The sequence below is a fragment of the Branchiostoma floridae genome, chromosome 3, assembly GCF_000003815.2.
Source record: "Branchiostoma floridae strain S238N-H82 chromosome 3, Bfl_VNyyK, whole genome shotgun sequence".
Lineage (NCBI taxonomy): Eukaryota > Metazoa > Chordata > Leptocardii > Amphioxiformes > Branchiostomatidae > Branchiostoma > Branchiostoma floridae.
In genome coordinates, this window is record NC_049981.1 from 23418273 (window position 1) to 23442196 (window position 23924).

At 43.2% G+C, this 23924-nt stretch overlaps 3 protein-coding genes across 4 annotated transcripts; all 3 read right to left on the reverse strand.

Moving 5' to 3' along the window:
* Nucleotides 1–182: 182 nt before the first annotated feature.
* Nucleotides 183–9057, reverse strand: LOC118411460 (solute carrier family 2, facilitated glucose transporter member 5-like). Its single transcript, XM_035813735.1, has 11 exons — nt 8104–9057; nt 6656–6816; nt 5928–6052; nt 5349–5489; nt 4779–4916; nt 4057–4244; nt 3774–3884; nt 3140–3244; nt 2442–2613; nt 1773–1900; nt 183–808 (listed from the first exon to the last, which is right to left on the reverse strand). The coding sequence occupies exons 1-11, from the start codon at nt 8248–8250 to the stop codon at nt 572–574; spliced, it is 1653 nt and encodes a 550-aa protein (XP_035669628.1). The 5' UTR covers nt 8251–9057; the 3' UTR covers nt 183–571.
* Nucleotides 9058–9094: 37 nt separating this feature from the next.
* LOC118411758 (solute carrier family 35 member G1-like) lies at nt 9095–10042 on the reverse strand. Its single transcript, XM_035814242.1, has one exon. It carries the CDS (start codon nt 10040–10042, stop codon nt 9095–9097), a length of 948 nt encoding a protein of 315 aa, XP_035670135.1.
* On the reverse strand, nt 9913–23884 carry LOC118411459. Of its 2 annotated transcripts, none has more exons than XM_035813734.1 (14): nt 23458–23884; nt 22570–22865; nt 20183–20377; nt 19497–19672; nt 18776–19009; nt 18472–18586; nt 18264–18324; nt 17977–18112; nt 17414–17550; nt 16799–17078; nt 16463–16532; nt 13229–13504; nt 11403–12830; nt 9913–11009 (listed from the first exon to the last, which is right to left on the reverse strand). In XM_035813734.1, the coding sequence occupies exons 2-13, from the start codon at nt 22848–22850 to the stop codon at nt 11900–11902; spliced, it is 2892 nt and encodes a 963-aa protein (XP_035669627.1). In that variant the 5' UTR covers nt 22851–22865; nt 23458–23884; the 3' UTR covers nt 9913–11009; nt 11403–11899. The 2 variants fall into 2 exon arrangements, with proteins under 2 accessions (XP_035669627.1, XP_035669626.1); XM_035813733.1 differs by having other exon boundaries at nt 23423–23884.
* Nucleotides 23885–23924: the final 40 nt, after the last annotated feature.

The window sequence follows — 23924 nt, forward strand, 5'->3', positions numbered from 1 at the left end:
TATCCCCGCGACTCAACCTCTGCTTGGAGAATAGCAAAACAACTAGTGCAAAACTAGAAATCGGTCTTGACAACGCCTAACGGTTAAGAAAAAGTAAGGAGGACCGATGACGAATGTAAATTGACTTGCACTCGTGAAAGGTATAGATAGAGTCCATTGGATTATCAAAATGAATAATGACCGCGGTGTTCATGTTTTTTTTATATAAATGAATTACCAACGTACAGATTACTATATGTTTCTGACTATTACAGGTACAGTATACAAATGCCATTCTTGACTGATACTCTCTCATCTTACACTACTTACACTAGCAACTACTACCGTTTTGGGGCTCCTTCTAGTGTGTTGCCGTTTCACACACTCTACATACTCTACTCAGCTCTATCGTCATGACACACAACTATAAATTCTAACTGGTTAATATAGATCAACCATAGACCCTGACCGCCAGGCAGTAGGATGGGACCAGCTTAAGGTGATAAACATCTAGCCACACAGCCACACAGTAAAATGCAGAAACACTCCACGAAACGGAGTAACAGGTGGCTTGTGATAGATATGATACAGTCTACAAGGCAGACTCGACCTGAGTGTTGTTAACTCCACCGCCCCCCTCCCCCACCTCCTCCTTGCTGAACGCAGTGTTGCCCACCCCCTCCTCTTCTTCCTGCTGCTCCACGCCGAACAGCGTCTGGATCTCGTCAAACGTTTTGTTCTTGGTCTCCGGGAGACGGAAGTAGAAGTAGAGTCCGCTCAAAGCACAGAACACCATGAAGATGAGGAACACGTAGGCGCCCATCGCTTCCTAGCGAGAGACAATGTTACAGGGTTAAGTACTATTCGAAACGTTGACTTAGACTTAGACTTAGACTTAGGGGCTCCCGTGTCGTCCGACACATGAGGCAGTCAGGTGGGCCCAGCAGGCTCTGTCAGCAGCTATCTACCTTACATCCTTCCATTGACGTTGGTTCACTTTCATTTGCAGGGTAATCTATATCCGTTGCCAATAAAATCAGGGTATTAAGGGATATCAAGTTGACGGATGGTACATGTAGTTCTAAATAACAATACATATGTATTTTCAAAATATTGCAGTTTGAAACCACTATCCGTCAACTTGATATCACTCAATATCATGTCTGAAAACAACGGATATAGGTTACCCCACAGATCAATGTGAACTAGCGCTGTAAGATAAGAACATCCTAGGTACATTATGTATCATTAAACAAACTTTAAACTCACTCTCTACAGCAATGAAGAAGGCGGTATACTGGCCACCATGTTGGTGTCTCTATTTGCATATGTCATTGAAACATAGCTAGAGCGACGGCAACTTTTTACGGATCTCTTCTTTGACAACTGATATTTAGCTGTCGCATAACGCCTGGGATATGATTAACTAAAATCCAAAGAGAGACACCAACATGGCGGCACGGACAGCTATGACGTCACGTTAAAACGTTCAAAATCCTCCTGGTCCCGTGCGTGTGTTACGCTTTACAAATAGATAAATGTGTTGAATAGAAAATTGTACATATATCAAGTTTTAAATACGAAACATTTTACCATCAATATAACTGTGGATCTCGACTATAATCTTTTTTACCTTCAAGTTAACATTCTTGCTTCCTGACGCATTTTTTAAAAATTTTAATCTTTCAACGAAAACTTCGATTATAGTCATTTGCATACACCTAGGCGCCTCCGTTGGGCATGCCACAGCTGTGAAACTTAAAGGTTCTTGCGTTTACTTATATTTTAAATACCTGTAAGATTGGGAAGACGAGCCCGATGATGAAGTTACAGATCCAGTGAGTCACACTCTGTATGCTCATGGCGGCAGGTCGCGCCCCCTGGCGGAACAGTTCTCCACCAAACACACCAGGCATCGATCCTGTAAACAGTGCAAACAACAGTTGTAATCAGACAATACCATTATAATTTTCCTGCAAAACGTCGCGGCACAGAATTAAACGTTGATTCTTGCGACATTTTGTTCTAATGTACTAAGAAAACTACAATCGAAGGACAACCTGATCACTACATTGTGTATATGCCCTATGAGATTCTCAATATTGGGCACAAGAAAAGAATCAGCAACATATTGACCTCGCTATATGTCCTTCTACCTTAGCAAAGTTTTCAAATAGCATGATCATACATCTGAAAAAAAGTTAAAGGAGTAGTATGTCTAAAACAGACTCTCAGTGGACAATCTCTATGGAGCAACTCCCCGCAAAGTATGTGGCCGTCCACCTCAAAATCAGAGGACTTGTTCAAAAAGGAAAAGTATTCTTTATCACTTTTAAAATCAATCCAATAGGAGCGCAGGATTCTCGGTCACTATAAAAAATCGTCCAATAGGAGATCAGGATTCTCTGTCACTATGCAATTGTTTCCAATAGGGGTTCAGGATTCACTGTCAAAGAGCTCACCCAGTCCGATAGCGAAGGCGAAGATGAAGATGATGATGAAGGCGATGCTGAGATAGGAGATCCACTGGTACGGGTTGTTGTAGGGCTCCAGGTCCACCAGGTCTGCCGGGGGACACACCTCTCCTGACGCCGACCCGAACCGCCCGTTAGGGCAGCAATCACAGAACAGGTTCTAGGGGAGAGAAGTGTATGTCATGTTATGTCGATAAAGGTTAGGCATCCAGGTAATAAGATATGCCAAAGAGCAGTTACTAAAGCAACTGGATATGATTTTGGAACGGTCAGGCGTTTAAACTAGCATCCACTAATTTTCGCCAGTGACACTGAAGTGATCTGGAAGAAACTGGTCTTTTATACCCTAACTATGAATGAAGATAATTTCAGCTGTCCAAAGCTATGTTATCTTTGTTTGTTCTCAAAAAGTTACACTAAGCACTTTCCATATCAAATGGTATATAGGACGGCGCCCATGTCCCTTTCCATGGCCCTCGAGCCACACAGCTGTCGCAGCATAGATAAGATTTTCAGGCAACAGATACGCTACACTCACTACCTTTTCAGTACCTTCTGTCTATATTCTGTACTTTGTATGTAGCACTGTTAAAATAACTGACTTACTAACTTGAGTGCAGTGCCACATTGTCCCAAAGTAAGTTAAAAATCAAGCAAACAAACAAAAATCTTGAGCTGTGGCTGACCTCTGTTAGAGCCTGAGTGATGGTCAGCAGGGCAAATGTGATGGTCATCACGAGCAGTGGCCAGATGAGCAGCGGCCTCCGGCCAACTCGGTCAATGATAAACACCTAGATGGTAGAGGACACAGTATTGTCACACATCCATATTATTGTTAGAATAGTCACTTGTTTCCACTTGTCACCATTGTTATCTATACCAAAGTCTTTTGTTTTACGTATGTTTACTATGTATTCTGTATGTCCCTTGTTGCAATTAGCCCTCGGGCAAGAATTTGCAAATAAATTTTCTTTCTATCGTCAATGAAGCAACATTTAAGAGTGTGATCATTTTTTCAAGATGGCTACAATAGATACAATGTCTATCAAGACAATCGAACAACATAGAAAGTTACTTCTCCTAGCGGTGACAATGAGACTGCAGAATTTGAGTTGACTGACTCGTGATGGCTTCATGACAATTAGTGCGTTTTTCTCTGTTGACTAAGAAGAGATTAAAAAGGAATAAAAGCGTAAAGAATATCTTGAAATGCACATAGAAGTTAGAAAATGATGCAAATTCATTGCGTAGCCTTTGCTATAACGTTTGAACATACATAGTATATCATATCATAAGGTATAGGAAGCATAATGTTCTCACCGAGCCCAGGCACACCACACAGTTGACCGCCCCCGTGCCTATGGTAGCGTACGCGCTGGTGTCTTCCGGCACCCCGGCATTCTCGTAAATTGACGTAACGTAGGCAAAAATCTACGCACGGAGAAAGACAGATGATAAGTTGTATCCGACAGTATATGGTCGTATCCAGTCCGGAAAAAATAACGGTCCGGATCGATCTGGCTGTATTCGGACCCATTTTGTCCAAAGTTAATGACGTCACAAATGTGATGTCGAACTTTAATCCCTCTAACATTAGTCTTACCGCATTGATACCGCTGAGCTGATTGGCCATCATCACGCCAACCGCAATGATGAGCTGCGGACGCAGGGAACGAGATTTCAGCAGTGCTATGACGGTGATCTTCGGCTCCTTCATCTCGTTCTCATGTTCGAGCCTCATCTCCTGGATGGCGCCGTCAACCTCACTGGTCCCACGCAGCCGCTTCAAAGCTGGGATACAATAACACATTTACATTCTATCAAGCATACAAATCGATAAGGCCACACTGACTGATTTTATGGATGACATCCGCGCGGGCAATAGGTACTATTCTCCTGTTCTAAAAAAGCATCACTCCGAGGAAACCCAGAACTTACCGACTCATGATTATTGTTCCACAAAGGGCAGTATAGAGTACTTCTTTTATCGTTCTTGTCAATATATTGAATATCTATTACTTTAGCTGAGTCTGCTGAGATGAACAGGACAACCTATATGTTCCTTCTGCAAATAATAACATGTTGTTTGATACACTGTGTTCTGTGGTTCGATTCGTAGTACCAGCTTTGTAGTCCTTTGGTTTAACAGACTTTTTGCTGGGTATTTTTTTTTCGTCCTGCCGCATTTTTTGGGGGTTCTCCAGGAGATGTCAGTCTTAAGATTAAGTCAGGGTGGCCCAAGTGAAGTACAGGATAAGAAAAATCTGAAAACGGAATTCGAGGTCATACAAACGATCGCTTTAACTATACAAGAGCGCCACCTACCGCTTCGGGACGCCATTTCATCCTGTTTGTTGATGAGCAGGTACCGAGGGCTCTCCGGCAGGAAGGGCATGATGGCCAGTTGTAGGCCAGACGGCACTGCGTAAAACGCCAGCAGGACCGGCCACAGCGTTTCACTCCCTACACAGATATGAAAGGAAGTGCATCATTTTAGCCGCACGGCTAATACAATGCACCAGATTACAATGTTAACGTTAGCTTTCTTCGCCAAACATATATCCAGCAGCAGTATTATTGTCTTTTTCTCTCTCGACATGTGCCCAGATATCTTAGACTCGCTATGCCTTGCAGAAGATAGCAGCCTCTCTTTAGCATGTTTTGTCGTTAGACAGCAGTCAGAAAACCTGATATACTATTAGAAAACAATAGCCTGATAATAAGCAGTCAAAGGGTTAACTGCAAAGCTTTTATAGAGGCCACCAAGCCTACAAGGAGGGGCTCGGAAGCACTCTCCAAACAGAGGTTAGGCTCCGGCTGGAGCCTATCTTATGCTTGGAGAGTACTCGGAAGTGTCTGCTGTCTACAAAGCGCGGCACTACTTGTTTGCGTTACCCAGGATTTGCTCCAGCCCCAGAATCTGAGCAAGCAGAATGCCCACTGTCAGCATGGCCTGGTGCATCACGGATATCCCTCCGCGGAGGCTGGTCGGTGAGACTTCCGCCAGGTACATCGGCACCACGGTGATGGACAACGCTGGAGACAAAACAAAAGAGCAAAGAAAGTTCAACATTGTCATTGAAGAAATGATAGAGCTAGTTCCATAACCATAACTTGACTGTCTAGAACACGGCAATGGATGGCGGGACCCAACCCTCTTCTTCCATCGCCTTCTAAACATTTGAAGACAGGAACTAATCTTTATACCTAGGTGTTGTGAGGAAAGTCGGGGTAAGTACGTGACTTTCAAAAAAACAACGAAGTCTAAGCATAAATGCCAAGAATCGAACAGAGCCTTTGACCCCTCGATATCGTGTCAAGTAGCCCAGCCTATCGTAAAAATTCGACGCAACTATTCAAGTTGACTTAACATCAATCAAACTAAGGACTCAAACTCTTTGTTTTCTGCTTTGATAAAGCTAAAAGAACGACTTGAGATAGCATTTTCTACATTGGTGTGATAAGATTACTTGCCATGTTGGACTCCAACGAAGATCCTTCCTATGATGACCATGTGGTAGGAGTTGGCCATCTTGGAGAACCCGAACAAAATGGCGCCGATCAGAGAGAAAACGTTGCTGATCAGCAGTGCTCCTTTCCTGAAACAGAGAAAGAGAACAATCATGTCGTCTTGTCATCAACGTAATGGAGGGGCAGATCGTTTTCCTTCGGTGGTCTTATCACATTTGATGTCATTGAAATGGACGATGGGTCTTTGTGGACAGCTCACAAACTCCAGAGGTAAAATATTACATGACTGTGTGCATGTCTTTCCTGTAATACAAAGATGTTTTAGATTCTTTGTCATTTGCCAGGCTAAAGCTAAAGTTGCCATGCATCACATTTGGTCGAAACGTACATAACCGAACGTATACAGACGGGCTTGCGGATATGTTAAGAATATGTTGCGAGTTAAAGCCACATTTTACCTCTCTCAGAAAATACTAATAAGTTTAGTAATAACTGAGAATACAGCATGTATTATGAGGATTTTCATAAAACGTATAGTATCCCGCCATGCACTTGAGAAAAATGAGTCGACACCGACATTTGTGTGTGCATTTTTGTCCATACAAATACTTTTGCATCGTTTCCTAATCAAGCTTGTCTGAGATTTCTCACGACCCTGCCTGATTTCCAAGCAGATGCTGGGAGGCAAAATCATTCCGTACGGATCTTTACACAGGCGGAATATTGCATACCTGCCGAAGCGTTCCGTGAGCGGCACGACGAGAAAGGATCCTAGCAGCCCGCCCAGACACATGACGGACACGGTGGTGGCCCACAGCACGGTTATACTGCTCTCCGTCAGAGGCACGCTGTAAAAACTGCTGTAAGACTGGTTGTAGAATTCCTTGATGATCTAAACCGACAAAAGAATGTGCACATTTTAGGCACAACATGTACGTTGAAGTGGGGCAAGCAATGTGAAACAAATATTTGATCTCCAAGCAGATCCTATGGTAGCATGAGATAGTATTATTAAACTGGTCAAGGAGTGTGGTGGACCAAGGTGGACCCATTTGCCTCCGGTGGCAAGCCAAGCCTGCTACTCTCGTTGGCTGGGTTTATTATAACATCACATCCTGCCACCGTAGGATCTGCTTGGAAATTGCAATTATTTATCGGACCATCTGCCAAAAAAGCAGCTGAAGTTTGTAGTATCAGCTGCTTGGTTTCCAACCGTTTATTGATTTCAAACTTGTTATTGAAAAAAAATTTCAAATACCTTTGGAATCAATAATGTATATATATATATATATATATATATATATATATATATATATATATATATATATATATATATATATATATATATATATATATATCCAGTATATATATATATATATCCAGTATATATATCTATATATCCAGTATATATATATATATATATATATATATATATATATATATATACTGGATTTCTAGAGAAATCAGAAATAGTGGCCAGTAGTGCTCAGTACCTTGGCTGTGAGGAAATCAAATTTCCCAAACCATGATGTAAATCACAACCAATTCAACATTACAAGAAACGAGAAGAAACAGAAAATATGTATTGGAACAGTTTTAGAAAGTTTGTACATATATTAGAAGTCATGTCATGTTTTATATAATTTCATTACGACTTAATACCTGTATGCCTGTGCCTAACCCGATAGAACATGGATGTTCGGGCTGATGCGCCTAAGAAGGTTGACTACAGAAAGGTGACGGCATAACATGATCGCCATGGCAACTGTTGTTATAGAAACGAACTAACTGATGGAGAACCTTTGATAACAAAGACGTCAAAAAACGGCACAATATAGCTGAGTAAGCTGTATATCTACTATACAAAACTGTGGTGAGGAAAGTGGCCAATTGAAGACAACTTTGCTAATGTATCCGTGCCATATTATCGAAGATTGAATCAAACAAAAATGCATAAAACTGAATGCAATAGCCTTCCTTGGGCAAGTATGTAGTGTTACTTGATGCGAGCTCCCGTACATGAAGTTGAGTATATCGTATGTTCGCAGCAATCGCAATGCAGCTAACAAATGCAATAGTAAAGTTAACTTGGATATTGCATTATAATTGCAATGTATATCTTTATATATTGAATTGCCATACCCTGCACAAAAAATGCAAACATGCATGGTTTACTTACATTAGCAGGTTGGTCCACCACGCTGGAGCTGTAGCCATATTGGAAGGACGTGCCGAAGGCTGCCATAAACGCCGAGATCGCCAACATAAATGTCAGGCGCTCTGTCGTCTGATCTGGCCCGTCAGCGGCGTCACTTTTCCCGCCCATGGCTGTACGTAGGTGTAACACTTGAAATTCCAACACCACGTACGGATGGAAAGTTGTATCTACCGCCTGGGTATGGAGCAGGTGTGGCGTCGGGGGTGTGGTCTCCTGTTATTATCAGCTCTTCTGTCCTAAATGTTTTGTTAGGTCACAGAAGTGCGCCCAAGACCTTAAAGTAAAGTCCAAAAGTCCACCACAGGCACCGCGCGTCCTTTACGTAAGTCGACAACTCACAAAGCTTAAGTTAAACACTAACCTATTAACAAATAACGTGTTGAACTGACCTATCATTAACCTTAGCGCCAGGAGGGTTATCAGTATTGGTTCGTAAATACTTGACTCGTGTCTACTATTTGTTTGGTTGTTGATATTATTTGTTTGTTATCAATGTCGATTAGTAAGGGGTGTTTAAAAAAGTGCACAAATATTTGCAGGAAAACATTTCAAATAGGTAAACTTTTTAATAGAAAAAAATATCACAAAGAAGTATTTCAAGTTTTAGAAATCAGACGTTTTTCCCTTCGTATGTCGATCGTTTTATACTTATAGGGATACGTCAAGACCTGTTGTGAAATTGGAGTGTAGGAACTATAACGTTAGCTCACCTTTATCCGAGGGGTAACCTATATTTGTTATGCTTAAAAACTGGGTATTCAGGGATGGACGGATATCAAGTCGATGGACGTTGGCTTCAGATTAGAAAGACATTGCAGTTTGAAACCACCGTCCGTCGACTAAAATATCCCTAAATACCCTATTTTTTAAAACAACGGATACAGGCCAAACCGCGGATAAAGCAAGGTAAACTAACGTTATATGTTTCTTTGCAACGGCGTTTCTGAAACATCTATTGCTTCTGTCTCTCGGCAAGACACTTCTTGACGGCTATAGCTATTGCAGAGGACATCACAAGCCCTGCACCACCGACGCTCAGTGGGGCTGGTATCTCTCCGAGGAACAGAAACTGCCAGGTGAAGGCAAACACGATATCCATGGTGCGAACAATCGCTACGGGGGCCGCCTTTTCCAACTGGAACGCCTTGGTCAGAAATGTCTGTCCGCCGACGCCACACAATCCAAGCGCTATCAGGTAGTACCGATCACTTCCGCAAGGCGGCATCCTGAACTCGCCGAAAGCCACCAGGAGCACAAATGTAAGGATCATTCCGAAGACTGACAGGTACGTTATGTGCACGAGGAAGTGCACTGTTTTACCTAGCTTCCGAATCATAACCAAGGCCAGCGCGCTGAAGACAGCACCTCCGAATGCCGAGAGCGTCCCGAGGAGGTGCTCGGTCGTATTCGGCACGCCGACGACGCTTCCGAAGATGAACGAAGGTTTGGAAATCAGAACGACGCCTGTCAGAGTCGTCAGGGTGACCACAAAGTTGAACCATCCGTAACTCTCCTTCAGGATGAGCCATGCGAAGAGCGCGATGAAGATCGGAGAGCTGAAGATCACGGTTGTGGCGTCTCCTAGCGGAATGTGGTGAAACGCATAGAACTGCATGCACAGCGCCACCGCTCCGAAAACTCCCCTTCCTAGCAGATACAACCGCGGAGACGTGTCCTCGGGAACGAGAGGTAGTTTCTTGTATATGATGGGAGGGAGAGCGCACACCAGCTGAGCGGCGCAGCGGAATAACGTGATCTCCAGCGGGTGGAGATCCCACACCAGTTTGACGAACAGAGAGCTCAGGGAGAAGAATAACGTGGACACCAGGGCACACACGAGTCCCAGGCCGGGGAAACTACAAGAATTTCTCTTCACTGTGTCTCCAGAACCCGGTACCATTCTGCTCGAACTAGAACTTTCGGCCATAGTCCTGAAAAATCTAACAGTCTTAGCTACAGAACACAGCGACTTACTTTAAACCGGTAGCTTCATGTATTTTTGTTTTATTCTAAGGAAAACAAACACCTGTTGTGACGTCAGCAGACTAATCAATTCTCCGCAAGCTGTGACCCGTCATTCATATGAATATACAATTTTAGGGACCGACACAAACATAGGATAGAAGCCAGTCAGCCTTTAATATTCCCTAGCCATACTTTTTTTTAAGAAGCATAAAATCGCAGTCTTCTTCTTTTGATCCTCTACAGCTACTGTCGATTCAAGTACTGTAATATAAGATATCTAGATAGACCTTATTGGGATGCCAATGCTTTAGTTCAATACCCCAATACATGTATATATTAGCATACTAGTAACCCAGATACAGGTATTCACCATCGCCCCGACGTTTGTATAAGGCTAGGGACAGACCAGTAAGTATCGTGTCTAGGGTTGGGTAACATAGCACAACATCAAACTTTTGTAATTTACGCAGTTCTATCAAGGCAGTATTACACGATTTTATTACCCAGTATATGATAACATATACGTACATATGACATTAACAATACAAATGAATACCGACATACGTTCCATGCATAATATGCCTAAAGCGAAGTGTCGTACGCTTATATTACAGGCATGTTTAGTTTCGATGATATGCCTACGTCGAAAAAAAAAAAATATCAACCATAGATATAATACATCAGATGCAGCATATACAATGGATGTTGGAATACTTTTATATAAGTACTGAACAATAGGTTGTACTATACAGGGTATATGAGAGATTAGAATTATCTTGAATCACATTATTTGTCAGGAGGTTTGTTGCCGCATTCATGGCTCTCTATTTCTTCAAGATGGTACGGAGACAGCGATTGGCTGAGCCGTCTGGTCAACGCCCTTCTCAAGGAGACGTAGTCTTCTAAATATGGGCATAAAGATTCGGTCCAATATATGAGAGGACAGATGTAGGTATATAGGTACTCAACAATATAGAACAACTTTATAGAGTATTTTTGAGTTTGAGTTAACAATATAACGTCAGTGTTCTATAAAATCTTTGCAGTTGACTTGGTTAAAGAATTGAAGGAAGGCTGAATAGTAAATTCTGTGAAACATCTTCTTTTTCCTGACGTTTTTATTCAAAGACAAACCAAAGTGCACATCTTTATGTACATGGTATTGCTTCTCTGGACAGGTATATGAATCTTATTTCGAATTCTCAACAAACACTCAAATTATCTTTTCGGATAAGAGAGGAATCATAGAAATGTATACGGAAGGAGAATAAAGTATGCAAATATTGAAATCCTACCTTCATTGTAGTCGTCCTTTGATTGCTCAGAACCTGCCCGTCCATCTACATTTCTGGTGTTACCTCTGGTGCTAGCGGCTGTCTTCTCTTTTCCCTGTAAGTGCAGTATATGTATGTACGACATGTTGAACTTGGCCTTTTATAACTTTTTGTTTTACTTCTGAAGGCTTTTCTTGGTGAGGCAAGCTTCATAAGCTTCAATTTGTCTTCAGCATACGATAGATATAATGTAGCCTCCACCAGGCCTTCCTACGAGGAGCGGGGATCGTAAAATTCGGCAAAAAAATGGCCAGGGGAGTCAGTCCACGCTAAGGCTCATTTTGCACGGCCGACCATCTCCTCTAGTAGCAAAACTCCCCTGGCAATTTTTGCAAAATCTCCCTATAATAGTCAGCGTAGTCAGTCTGGTAGAGCTAGATACAGTGGGCTAACTCTATACTTCCTGCCACGCGCGGTGGGGAAAAAATCTGGACTGAAGTAAATGAAAATGTAACAGCCTATCCTGCCCCACAGTGACTGACCATTAGCTGAGCCTGACGGCCTACCTCTGTGTCCCGTCTCTTGGCCTGAGCGCCACTCCCACCTGTTTCCAGCTCCAATGACGTAAAACACGTCACTACTTTCCCGTCCAGTTCAACAATAGTGATTTCTCTAGGCTTTCGTATCCGCTCCAGCTCTTGCTGTATCACACTTTTGAAATGTGGATTCTCTCTTGTTGTAGTAGAAGTGATAGGAGTAGTAGGAGTAGTAGCATTGGGAGCGGGCCTTGGACGATGTGTAGGTGTACTGAGTGTTCTGTTTGGTGTTTCGAATGAGTCCACTTCTGTGCTTGTTTTTGTAACGTGCTTCGAGTTTACAGATAGAGAGTCTTCCTGACCGCTACTTGTGTCTGCGCTCTCTTCCTTAGACTGCAAAGGTTTGCTTTCAGTATCAGCTTCGAGGGCTCGAGATATAGCGGAATTATCTGCAGGTTCTGTCTCCTCCACGTTTTGAGTTGAAGGCACATCATTTGTAACTTCGTTAAAGGCTGGAACATCTTGGACTATGTCTATGCCATCCAACCCGTCGGCGGTAGTTGTTGCATCTGTGTCTGCATAGGGTTTTCCAAAGTGGAAATCCCATGTTTTATCCGTTCTTGTTATCAAGTCGTCGTTGTCAGCGGCCGTCTCGGTCCGTGCGCAGAGCCCGGCTATACTGGTGGGACGCTTGGTGCCCGTGGGGTCGCTGTACGAGCGGCTCGCTAGCGTCTTCTTCACTGTCACGTGCGGTGCATGCGCGCTCTCGGCGGCAGGCGACAGCACCGTCACGCCCTCCGTGTCCTTGACCTGGATCAGCTGATTGGAGAGGTCAATGTCATGGAGAGTGTTGGGGGTTTCCTCCTCTGGGGCGGCGGCGCATGCGTCCTCGTCCGAAGAATGGACAACGGCCCTGTAGTGAAGACAGATGACTAGGTTATTAATGGTATTTTTTCAGACGCATTACGGGGAATACTAATACAGCACTGGTAGACAATTGATTACAAATAGAACCACGTGGTGTTAATCAGATGGTTGTCAACAAAACAGTTTTGCATTACCCCCGTGCAACTGTTACTACAATCGAGGACAGCAGACAACAGCTAAGAGATCACCATGGTATACACACTGTTCTCCATTTGCTTTTCTGCTTGAGTTGCATGCGCGCCTTGTCAAATAGGATAAATGTTCAAGAGTATCTCTCAAATGATAAACTTGTAGTTGATCTACAAAGGATAGATCAAATGGGTTAACAATTGTGAATATCCTCAAAATAAACAAAGAAATGTAAGGATCCTTTCTAGAGCTTACCTTGTGACTCTCATTATTTGCGGGGTTGCTTGTTCCTTATCACCGTAATCTCTTCTGACTGACCCTGACGGACTGTCCCCCTCGCTGACGTGGTCCTCCAGACCCAGGTTGACCAGCGCAGTGACCAGGTCATCCGGCGCCTCGACCTCCGAACTGCTCTTTCGACGAAACGTCCAGTTGCTGTCACGGCGCTTGCGCAGTACCGCGGACTCCGGCCGGGGACTGTCCCGGATGTCGCTAACGATCATCTCGATTTGTCTGTCAGCCAATGAGAGCCTAGGAATATAAATCAGATTTCTTTAGTCTGACATATTTTAAAGTAGATAAATCAGGCAATTTTTCGAACTCAATCAATGTACATCTTTAGTCGAAGGGCCAATGCTCTAGAACACGCTTATTTTACAAAACAGCGAAAACGACGCCACGCGCCTCTCCCGTGAAACTAGCCTTTACTTAAGTACTCATAGCATAAAGTTGGTTAATTACAGGTCCATGAGATTTGTCATGCTGAAAGCGCAGGATTCAGCGCGTCTCATCATGGTCAAATCATTGGTGTTTGTTGAGTTTCACTTTGAAAAATCGTTCCATGAACATCGCACACTTTACGGCAAATTTGTTGGCTTTTAGCAAGCGTTGATGAATATTCTTGAAAATCTGTGTGCTGATTTTCAGAGACATAACCTTTCATTTGATATATAGCTTATTGTCGACTGGAGTGGTTGATAGCGCAGCACCAAAATAGAAAATGGCCACTCTGTTGAAATCAAGACGCCGCGCCGCGCGCGTTCCGAACACAATTGGAACGCGTCGGCCCAGTGGAAAGCACGGGACTTATGTTGATCTTTGTCAAGGGATCGTAAGCTCCTAAAATTCTCCATCCGTCTTAAAGTTGATATGATGATTCTCCAAAAACTTAGCTTTCACTTGATATAAATCTATATGTCTCTTTAAATGGTTTGTTGCACAATGGTAGAACACTGAAAATTGTCACCTCGTTATACAGACGCGGCACCTAGCGTGTTCTAACTCGGAACGCGGTCGCTCTGCATACAATCACGGAACTAGACGGTCAAATTTGTCATGGTGTTGTAAGCATGTAGAGTTCATGAATATTCTTGAAAATGTGTGTACTGATTTCTAGAAACCTTTCCTTTCATTTGATGTATAGCATTTTGTCGACATGATTGGTTGATAGCACAGCACCAAAATAGAAGATTTTCACTCCGTTATAAAGTACGCGGCTCCTCGTGCGTTCTACCGCGGAGCGCAGTATCTGTTCGTGTAGCTGTAGAACTTGACAGTCATCTTTGTAACGGCATTACAGTCATGGCGAGTTTTCTATCCCTCTTGAAATTTCTGTGTTGGTTCACGGAAACCTTAGCTTTCATTTGATGTATAATTTATTGTCGACGCTGTTGGTTACTAGCAAAGCACTGGCATATAAAAATGTTCACTCTGTTGAAGACGCTGCGCCCCGTACGTTCTACCGTGGAACGAGGTCGCCCAACGTGTTGTCGCAGGTTTTCTGGTCTAAACTCGTTGCTCCTGAAATTAACCAGAGAACTTTGGTATCATTGTAAAGGCAATGAAATGGACTATCACACTGTGGAATTAGATAATCGGATCTAGGTGAATTGTAAAACAGGCAAGCACAAGTAGACTGGACAAAAAATGCTAAAGTTTCAAAAGCCATAGTGCCAGATGTCATTTTGTAACGCGCAAAATATGTACATAGTTGTGCTGGAAAAATCCTGTAGATATGAAAAAGTATAAACATTATGCAAGTCTAAGGTCTCTTTGTTGCACCACAGACAGTTGTTTACATCCATGCAGCGGCCTCAAGCTGTGCCCCGACTTGCGCCGTGTCTTTAGAGAATAACGCGTTCTATATGATCTGAGCCGTTTTAGAAAACCCCGGAAGTAGAACCAAATGTTAACATGTTCGATGCTTGGCCCTTCGACTACTTCTCCTTGCATTGAGCATCGATATAGACCATCCGAAGTAACTACCTTCTAAGAATAATCAATATTGTCCGTTTTTTGACGACGCCTTAGGGGAGTCGTCAATTGGTATATATTGCGTTCAGTCTGCAAAAAATCTAGGAATTGCACAGGAATTTTTCCACAGGAATGCAGTATGCTGGGTATGCAAGCACCCCCCCCCCCCAATTTGTTCCAGATGTATCTCTGGTATGCAATTGTGGAATGTAGATCACACTGGCTCCCTGGAGGAATTTGTCCCTTGAAACTTAAGTGGTAGACAGGGAAACTCTGCACAATGGATCACGTTGTCTTGGTTGTTATGTTATGTTATGAAGGATACATTTTCTTTTCTAGAGCTTGTTCAAGCCATACGCCACAGGCAGACAGGAAATACTTCATATAGAGGTCATGATCTTGAATGATGGCATCCAAATGGTTATCATATTCAGAGCCAAATATAATTGTTCAAGGCCTATTATACTATCCAAGGACTGGAATATTACGAAGTAGGACAGCCTGTGGGTTAGGTGCAAGAAAGTCATTCAAGGACGGAAGTGCTGGAAACAGTTGGTTCTTCCTTATTTTTTATTCTCCACTTAGATACACACTGTAGTGCTCAGCTGTAGGTTTAGGTGATCTTAGGTTACTGGCAGACCATTGTGCTGTACCTGGGATAGTACATTTCTGCTGGCTGTAGGTTTATGTAACAGGTGGGCTCGTATATTGTGCCAGGGATAGTGCGACAAGGAAGTTCCAGTCTATTTCTGATTTGAGTTGTATTGTTGTTCCCCTCAATCGTCGTCATGGCAATAATATTTTTATTGCCAGTCTTGTTTGCCTTTTCATTGAATAAATCTAACAATTTCCACCAAAAAATGCTAGTATAACATGTAAGATCATAGAGAAAAGGGGAAAATTACGCTGCGTCCTTTGAAAAACAAGTATCTATTTGTAGTGCATATAGTTGGTCCTTTCCTTGGTGCTGAACAAGTAATCTTGGAACCAAATGCAGTTTAGTGGGTCCGCTTCAGTCAGCTAAGGTAGCCGTTTGGTACCACATTTCTATCAGAAATAGGGTTAGACAGCGGGAATAATGTTAATTTACACATGAAAGCTGAAGGTAGTGATTTTTGTATAAATGTCTGGACTACTTGCATGTATAACATCACTCCATATTAACGCCTCCTGGCGGTTCTTACAGGAACTGGACGACTGCCATACCTGTAGGCATTGTTTTGTTTTGTTACTCACCCTTCATCTGTGCTCTTGTCCCCTGCTTTACCGACAACTTCTTCGGCGGGCAGACAGACAGGAGCGGACCCTGAAATATTGATATATATGTATCTACAAAATAGCACGTTAAATGAAAATTGACATGTTTCTTTACGTCGATGAAGATTAGACATCCAGGTAATAAGATATGCCAAAAAAGCAGTTACTCAAGCAACTGGAGTTGGAAACGGTCAGACGATTCAGATGGCATCCACTATCTTTTGGCATGACATGTTTCTTCAATTTACAAAACGAATGGAGTGGTATGCGCACTTTGTGGTTCTTTTCAAACAACAGAATTAAAAGAAAATTTACGGTGCTTCTGTTGAAAAAGTGACTTTGACCCCTTCCTTCTCCAGCTGTATCCGGGTCCGTCTGGTTGATCGTGCGGGAACAGGGCGTCTTTCCTGGGAAGCAGCCTGGCCTCTAGGGAGATGTCCTGCCACTGCGATCTGATAGGGGGCGGTGTTGGCGCGCGGCCGCACGTCGGTATCGTCTTGTGGTCTGCCGTCAAAGTTTGCTCGCTGTCGTCGTCCTTCTTGCTTTTCCAGAACTTCCAACTTTTTCTTCTCGACTTTCGCTTTGTCCTCGGTAGCTGTGTTCAAAACATGACAACAGGTGTTAGTCTAGTACAAACACGATAATAAGAAAATGTTCCTCTGATATTAGTGATTTGAGGCGTAAATAAACAGAGAAAAAAGAAAACAGTTGGGAGGAAAGAGTGACTGGTGTCCTAGTTTTCCTAAGTATAAATATAAATCTTAGCTTATTCTTTTTTTAGCAGGGCCATACGTTCTTTGGATAGAAATTAGGAATACCAACAATGACTACATTTCTGCAAACCCTTCAGGTTACGAAATGTTTTGCGCATATACGATGAAAGTAATTGTGGGCCTTAGTACGAAGACGAATTGTGTTTACTACACGAACCCTGACGTCTGAAGACCGTGACGCGGTGCTGATGAGACTGCGGGTCCGTGGGAGACGTTCCGCGGACAGGGCGGACCTGTTCAGTGTGGGGAAGGGCGACGCTGTGTCGTCTGTACTGCAGCTGATGCCACTGTCGACTGTGGGCGGTAATGGGGAAGCAATTAATAGGCGGTTGATGGTTCTAAGTACACATGCACCGAAAATGCTATCAAAGGTGAGAACCCCTAAGACGCAACCAAACAGGTCTGTGTCTAGAAAGTTCTTGAACTTTTACAAGTAAGGGACCTTCACCTTGCATTGGCGCTGTAGAACACGTTCTGCTTACACAAATCTGTATAAACTAGATGCAGTTGGTCGGTATTGCAAAAGAAAATATAAAATTTATCTCTGTGTAAACCAAAATCATCCCAAACCATATCTTTCAACTCAGAAAGAGTTCAGTTTTCATATAAAACAGTGCCAATGCTAAACATAATTAAGACATTATTTCCATTATTATGAGACTAAAACCAAAACAGAACACGTTTGCCTACGCAAACCTGTAATACAAACGAGTGACTAACTTGATGTAGTCGGTTTGTCTTGACGTCGCACCCAGAAACCGCGTTGGCCGAGCATCTCGCCCTGCAAGGATGTGACGTACTGGGTACATACGTCATTTCCGCTTTGTATCGCCAGTTGATAGGGTGACACGCCATCCTATTCAATACGATATAAATGTTAAGTAGAAAATTTTAATGTTGATGAATCTTGATGAAGTATAAACCTAAAGGTTCATAGGATCTACATATCAATTTATCTATGAGTCAATTTCTATACCTTTGTGATCCATAAATAATATTTCTTTTACCTGGTCTTTCTGGTGAATATCCAAACCCAGTTCTACAAGTAGTTTCAGGCATCCCATGTGTCTAGAACAAAGAATGTACAAAGTTAATTAAGTTTTGTTGTTGTTTACGTTTGAAAGTCGTTAAGTCACTGTAAACAAAAGAATGGGATGACAAGTTAAAATCTAATATTTCATGACATCTTAAAGTTGTAAAATGACAGAATCTTACCCCTTTGCTGCTGCGTCGTGCGCAGCTGTACCACCTTCCTTGTCCGTCATCTTTGCGACCTCTACCGACTTGCGCTGGGACAGCAACCAGCGCATGATGTTCGTGTGCCCCATTGCTAAAAATACGTTTCATAAAATTCATGTCACCATCAGAAGTTGAACACAATGATTTCATTTTGTCATGAAAGCGAGCATAAAGGACGTGAACAGTGTTAGACTGACACAATCTTAGACATAATAACATGTAACTAATCATATATCTTAGACCATCTTATGCTGGTTCAAGCCCTATGAGTATGACGTACCTGCCGCATAGTGCATGACGGTAGCTCCGTCCTTGGTCTGCAGTCCCAGCGAGCCAGGACCCATCCTTCCCACAAGCCACTGCACTGTTTCAAGATGGCCGCCCTGTACGGCCACGTGCAGAGGTGACTTCTCCTCATTGGTCGAGATGGAGACGTCTCCGTTCATGTCTTCCACCATGTAAGAAAGACAGTCCACGTGTCCACCTTGGGCGGAGTAGAAAATGGGCGTGGCTCCTGCAAGGAGAAAAAAACAAGCTGCATTGTCAGTTTGTAATCACGCAATAGCATAACACTTAAAGTTAAATATTGAGTCAAACTTTGACACCTGTTGGCTCTGTAAAGTACATGCGAGGCCGTCGAACTGGCATGGGTTTAAATTCCCAAATCTATTGGTCCTCAGGCGTTGAAATCCTTATATTGCACAATTTTCTCACTTGCCCGTGGTGAAAATGAGTACTTCTATTAGGGACGTACTTTGGATGAACTGACTGACTGAACTTTAAATCGTCCGAGTTTGTGGAGAGCATGTTTACTCAGGTGAAAATCAGTACTGCACGTACCTTCGACAATTACATATTAGAGGTCACCCCGCATGCACTGTCAGTTGATCAGCCCTATGTCAGTTTGGCTTTACGCAACTAGCACAAAATCAAACTGGTGTGCTACAGCTTACGGCGGTATTGGAAGCTAATAGATAAGTTTAACTACCGATGTTCTGTACCTCTGACGTCCTGTGTGCGCACGGAAGAGTTGCTGCTCGTCGCCAGTGTCTTGACCAGCTGTAGGTTCCCCTTGGCGGCGGCGATGTGCAGCGCCAACAGCCCGTCGTTCGTTTTCATCTCCACCAGAGTCTCCCCGAACTGGTCCACCAGCCATAGCGCCACGGCCTCACGGTCTCTACCATGGTCAGGATGTACCACATTTTAACATCATGAACAAATCCGCTAAACTGTTTAAATCTTTTCTAATTGCATTCCAAATCAACAGATATAAACTCATACGTACATGGAAGCAGAAATGATTACATAAATGAAAATTGAGATGGAAAACACTAACTGAAGTATATCTAAACAGATGCAAACATAAACCACAGGTCCGAAGATCTCAATCCTCTATATTTCAGCAATATCCTACAAATGTTAGTATGGACACGTTCTGGACGTTCATTCCTATGACGCTGAAGAAGAGAAAGGGTGATAGATGTCATTTCAAAAATACTAAAGTAATCTCCGAATCTTATCCAGTTGTTCAAATATTGTTAAACTGGATGTCTTACGTATCTGTCAACGTATCTATACAAACATATCTAACATCATGAATACAGATGTATACTCAATAAAACTAGCTTATTTATGTTTCCGGACCAATGGTTACAACGAAGAGTGGTGATTCGGCTTAGAGACTGACCTGAGCACAGCAGCATGGAGGAGTGTCAGTCCGCCGCTGTCCCGATCGAAGCCGATGTCGAAGTGGTGATCGTAGCCGTTGAAGAGGATGAGCTTGAGGCACTTGAGCTGGCCCTCAGCGGCGGCCACCATGGCGGCCGTCTCCCCGCGCACATTGGCTGCCCGGGTCGGCACCAGGTCCTGCGTCACGAGCCACCTGGGAACGAGAGCAGAGCACGATCATCCATAATGTCGATGCTGGACTCCAAGCAGATGCTGGGAGAGGGATTGTTGGAGAGGCCCGGTCGGCACTAAACGTGGCAATTTTTCATCTGCTTGAAGATAATTACGATAACAGGCGGGTATGAACCTTTTTCCTACAGAACCGTAAATGGTGAATGTCAATGGTCAATGGCCCTGGTCAATGACTGTACAAATGTTTTGTTTTCTAAATCGGCTTGCAATTGATCGTCACTGCCATACAGAACCTAGTTCACATTCAGAAGTAACGTCATCTAGTTCTCAGGACCAATCACGTATAGTTCTTGTTAGATAATGATAGACGAGTCCTTGGCTTCAACTCTGTAACGCTGCCCTTTAGACCCTGGCATGGATAAACGATATCCCGGATTTGCATGAGACGGTTGGGGTCAGGGGAGGACATAGTTCTGGTGACTGTGGAGGCGTCCCTGGAAACCAGTCACACGGGTGTGACGTCATGCGTACATGCATGGCCCTGAAGTTCAAAATAGAGCCAATGTAGGCGCCGTCCAAGTTTAGAATACGCGCTCTTCCTTTGATTTGAAGCTTTTCTTGATGTTTTTCTTGATGTTTGGATAGCGACAAATCTGTAAAAGCCCAATAAAGGTACAGAATATTTGCAACCTACAGAGTATTTCTTTCCGAAAGTCTAAACAAAATGGGGGAGCAGTTTATTTCCAGTTCTTCTGAAATAAGATAGCAGTCTGTTTATCTAATTAGAGCAAGTCGTTAATGACATTTTGTGATTCTAAAGTCGAAAGACGGCAAACTTCAAACCACAGGAAGACGATGATTTAGTACAGGTTCGCACTTAACCAATGGGTCGCATAATGTTTAGCTATACATAAAACATGTTAGAAAATATCATTAGTATAATTACATATATCTATCTATCTTCATAATCATTCATAGTTAATATTTCTTTGCGTGCTAGGTTTAGCGGATAAAAAGTTCAGCAGAAAATCCTCAAATCCATTTGTCTGACAAGACTTGTTGAACTTGAAGGGCCGTCAGCGAGCATTAAGACTGTGTGTATAAACCCAGATCACTCCCGGACAGACGTTTACAAACTGCTGATGGTGCCCATGACGATACATCACTGCCACTCCGACAGTTTCTAACGACACATTTTCCGTGTCTCTATCTTGTGCCAAAGAATCCGATAGAAAGCGCTTTCGAGAGCGCCTCTTGTGCTATCTGTGCGACAATGGGAAAACGGCTCGACGGCAAATCGTGACGGCTGCCTTTTGTCCACCAAAACCGCGTGACCTTTTAGGATATTTTCAGAAGCATGGGGGTTCCAAGTAAGGATCCAGTCTACACACGAACGTGAAGTGAATATCCAGATCAGGAGAAAACTCTACCTTCTAAACATCCAAATCATCATCATCATCCTCGCCACATATCAGTCAATGTTTACTGAGGCGGGCCGTCCCAAGAATCTTTTAACGCCCCTATTTCAATTTCCGGTTTATGTGGATATTATCTCCTTTTGATGTTCAAAAACTCTGACACTTAAGGGAGATTTGTGATGACAAATTTGCATATTTGTGCGGCTTACTCAAAACGGAGGACCATAAGAAGGTACTTATCCTACTGCTCAATAGGCCTGTCTGTATCTATAGTAATGATGATTATTAAGAGGCACTGCGGGATGCTGTATTTTGTATTGAAAGGTTCAGCAGGGGGAGATTTACTTCTCATTCATGATGCTGATTTATTGTCTGGCGGAGACACGGGACGACTTGCTCAATTTCCTCCCTGCGTTACCAAGACAGCGGAGTGGGGAGATTTATCGATTACGTACACTTATTGTACACTTATAACACACACACACACACACACACACTCTCTCTCTCTCTCTCTCTCTTTCTCTCTCTGACACTGTGTAAGACTAATCAAAAATCTTACAAAACGTTTTCTGACACGAAGATAAGTCACTCACAAATGACGGTCAGAAAAGAAATAATATTCATTTGCTTCACAGGTTACGTTCTAGTCCAATGCCATAACGGATTGACTGAACGGTAGGATTTTTATCATCTACTTAGGTCTTCGACATTTCATTTTCGAGCTGATCATGAATTTCGTTCAAGTGTAAATCAGTGCTTATAGAGCCCGTGCCACATGTACACTGAATGACATTACCTCACGCAGTGACTGTGTCCTTTCCTAGCTGCCAGATACAGCGGCGTGCTGCCGTCCTCGTCAAACAGGGCGATATCTTCTTTCTTCTCCCCCACCACCCTCTTCAGACAGCCCAGGTGCCCCAGGGAGGTGGCATGGTGGGCGGGAAGCTCCGCTCCTCGGCACTCCTCGCACATCTCTCCGAGGAACGTCCGGACGGGCTCACGGCGGTCGTCGTCGTCGTCGGAGAGAGAAGCTAGGCTGTCCAGATCTAGGTCTGCCTCTGACTCGCTTGTTGTCATTGCTCCGCGGCGTCACTGTGGAGAGGAATGCAGGGTGGTAGGGACGGAACAATGGCGGGTTTCAAAGCGCGATTCTTCGTCTGTCAGCGGCCGCCCACCCCCTGTGGTAGATCTACGAACAATGACGCCCGTGGGGTCACACAACGTCACAGCCGCGCATGGATATAGTCAATGACTCAACTTTCTGAGAACGGGTTTAACAATATAGAACGTTAATATCCTTCATTGTACACCATTACTCTATTTCATTCATATTATTTTCTTTCTTAAAGGTCCTACGAAACATGTCTTATTTGGGTTGGGTTTCAGACACGCGACAGTTCCGAGTTTTTTTAGATACATGCATTTTTTTTACAGATTTTTAAAGTACAGAAAACTTACTCTTTACAAAGTAAGTTTGACATGCATAAGTTTAATTCTACAACATATCCTACAGGTCTAACTTAATCATATTCGAACTGTCTGCTGTTTCAAGTACAATACCTTTTTTAGTTTTCGGGCAGAAGCTGATATTCTTGCATATTACTTACGCCAACAGTGTAGTTGGGGACTACAAAAAAAATGACATTTACCTTTGATGAAACTAGAACAACGACAGTGTCCTAACCTTGTGCAGAGAGTAGGCGATGCCAGACACACCCAACTAGAGAAGATCCCAAAAGAAGAACGCGTCCGTGCTTTCCCTGTGACTGACTGGCAGATGAACTGAAAAGCGCTGCTGATCGATCGACGCTTCAGTGTGTACAGCTTTGGTGCGGTCGCCTTTCTCAAAGGGTCCATGTGTCCTCTTCAGTTCACATCTGGCTAAAGGTGTGTTTACCTGCGTATCTATTGGACTGCCTTACGGAATATGGGGGATAGTGTGTGTTCGGGGATCCTTCTACTTTAACCGACAACAGGCCTCGTCTTTCATGGCCATGGTGTTTTGAAACTATCGTGAGTCATAGTGCATTTCGTGATGCTGGCTCAAAGGGAGGATTTAAAGACATGCATTGTTCCGTATGGGTACTTTACTGTAGTATGTATGTATGTATGTAAAAGTATTTTTCAATTCCTTACGTATTTTGATTTTCA

Excerpts from the sequence above, each read along its gene's own strand:
- LOC118411459 (XM_035813734.1), bottom strand. The coding sequence starts at position 22,850 with ATGACAACAAGCGAGTCAGAGGCAGACCTAGATCTGGACAGCCTAGCT. Across the intron at positions 17,551-17,976 it reads AGACAAACCGACTACATCAA|TCGACAGTGGCATCAGCTGC; the intron begins GTTAGTCACTCG and ends TACCGCCCACAG. Across the intron at positions 13,505-16,462 it reads GACAAGAGCACAGATGAAGG|GCTCTCATTGGCTGACAGAC; the intron begins GTGAGTAACAAA and ends TTATATTCCTAG.
- LOC118411758 (XM_035814242.1), bottom strand. The coding sequence starts at position 10,042 with ATGGTACCGGGTTCTGGAGACACAGTGAAGAGAAATTCTTGTAGTTTC.
- LOC118411460 (XM_035813735.1), bottom strand. The coding sequence starts at position 8,250 with ATGGGCGGGAAAAGTGACGCCGCTGACGGGCCAGATCAGACGACAGAG. Across the intron at positions 3,245-3,773 it reads GTGTGGTGTGCCTGGGCTCG|GTGTTTATCATTGACCGAGT; the intron begins GTGAGAACATTA and ends TCTACCATCTAG. Across the intron at positions 809-1,772 it reads TCGTCTTCCCAATCTTACAG|GAAGCGATGGGCGCCTACGT; the intron begins GTATTTAAAATA and ends GTCTCTCGCTAG.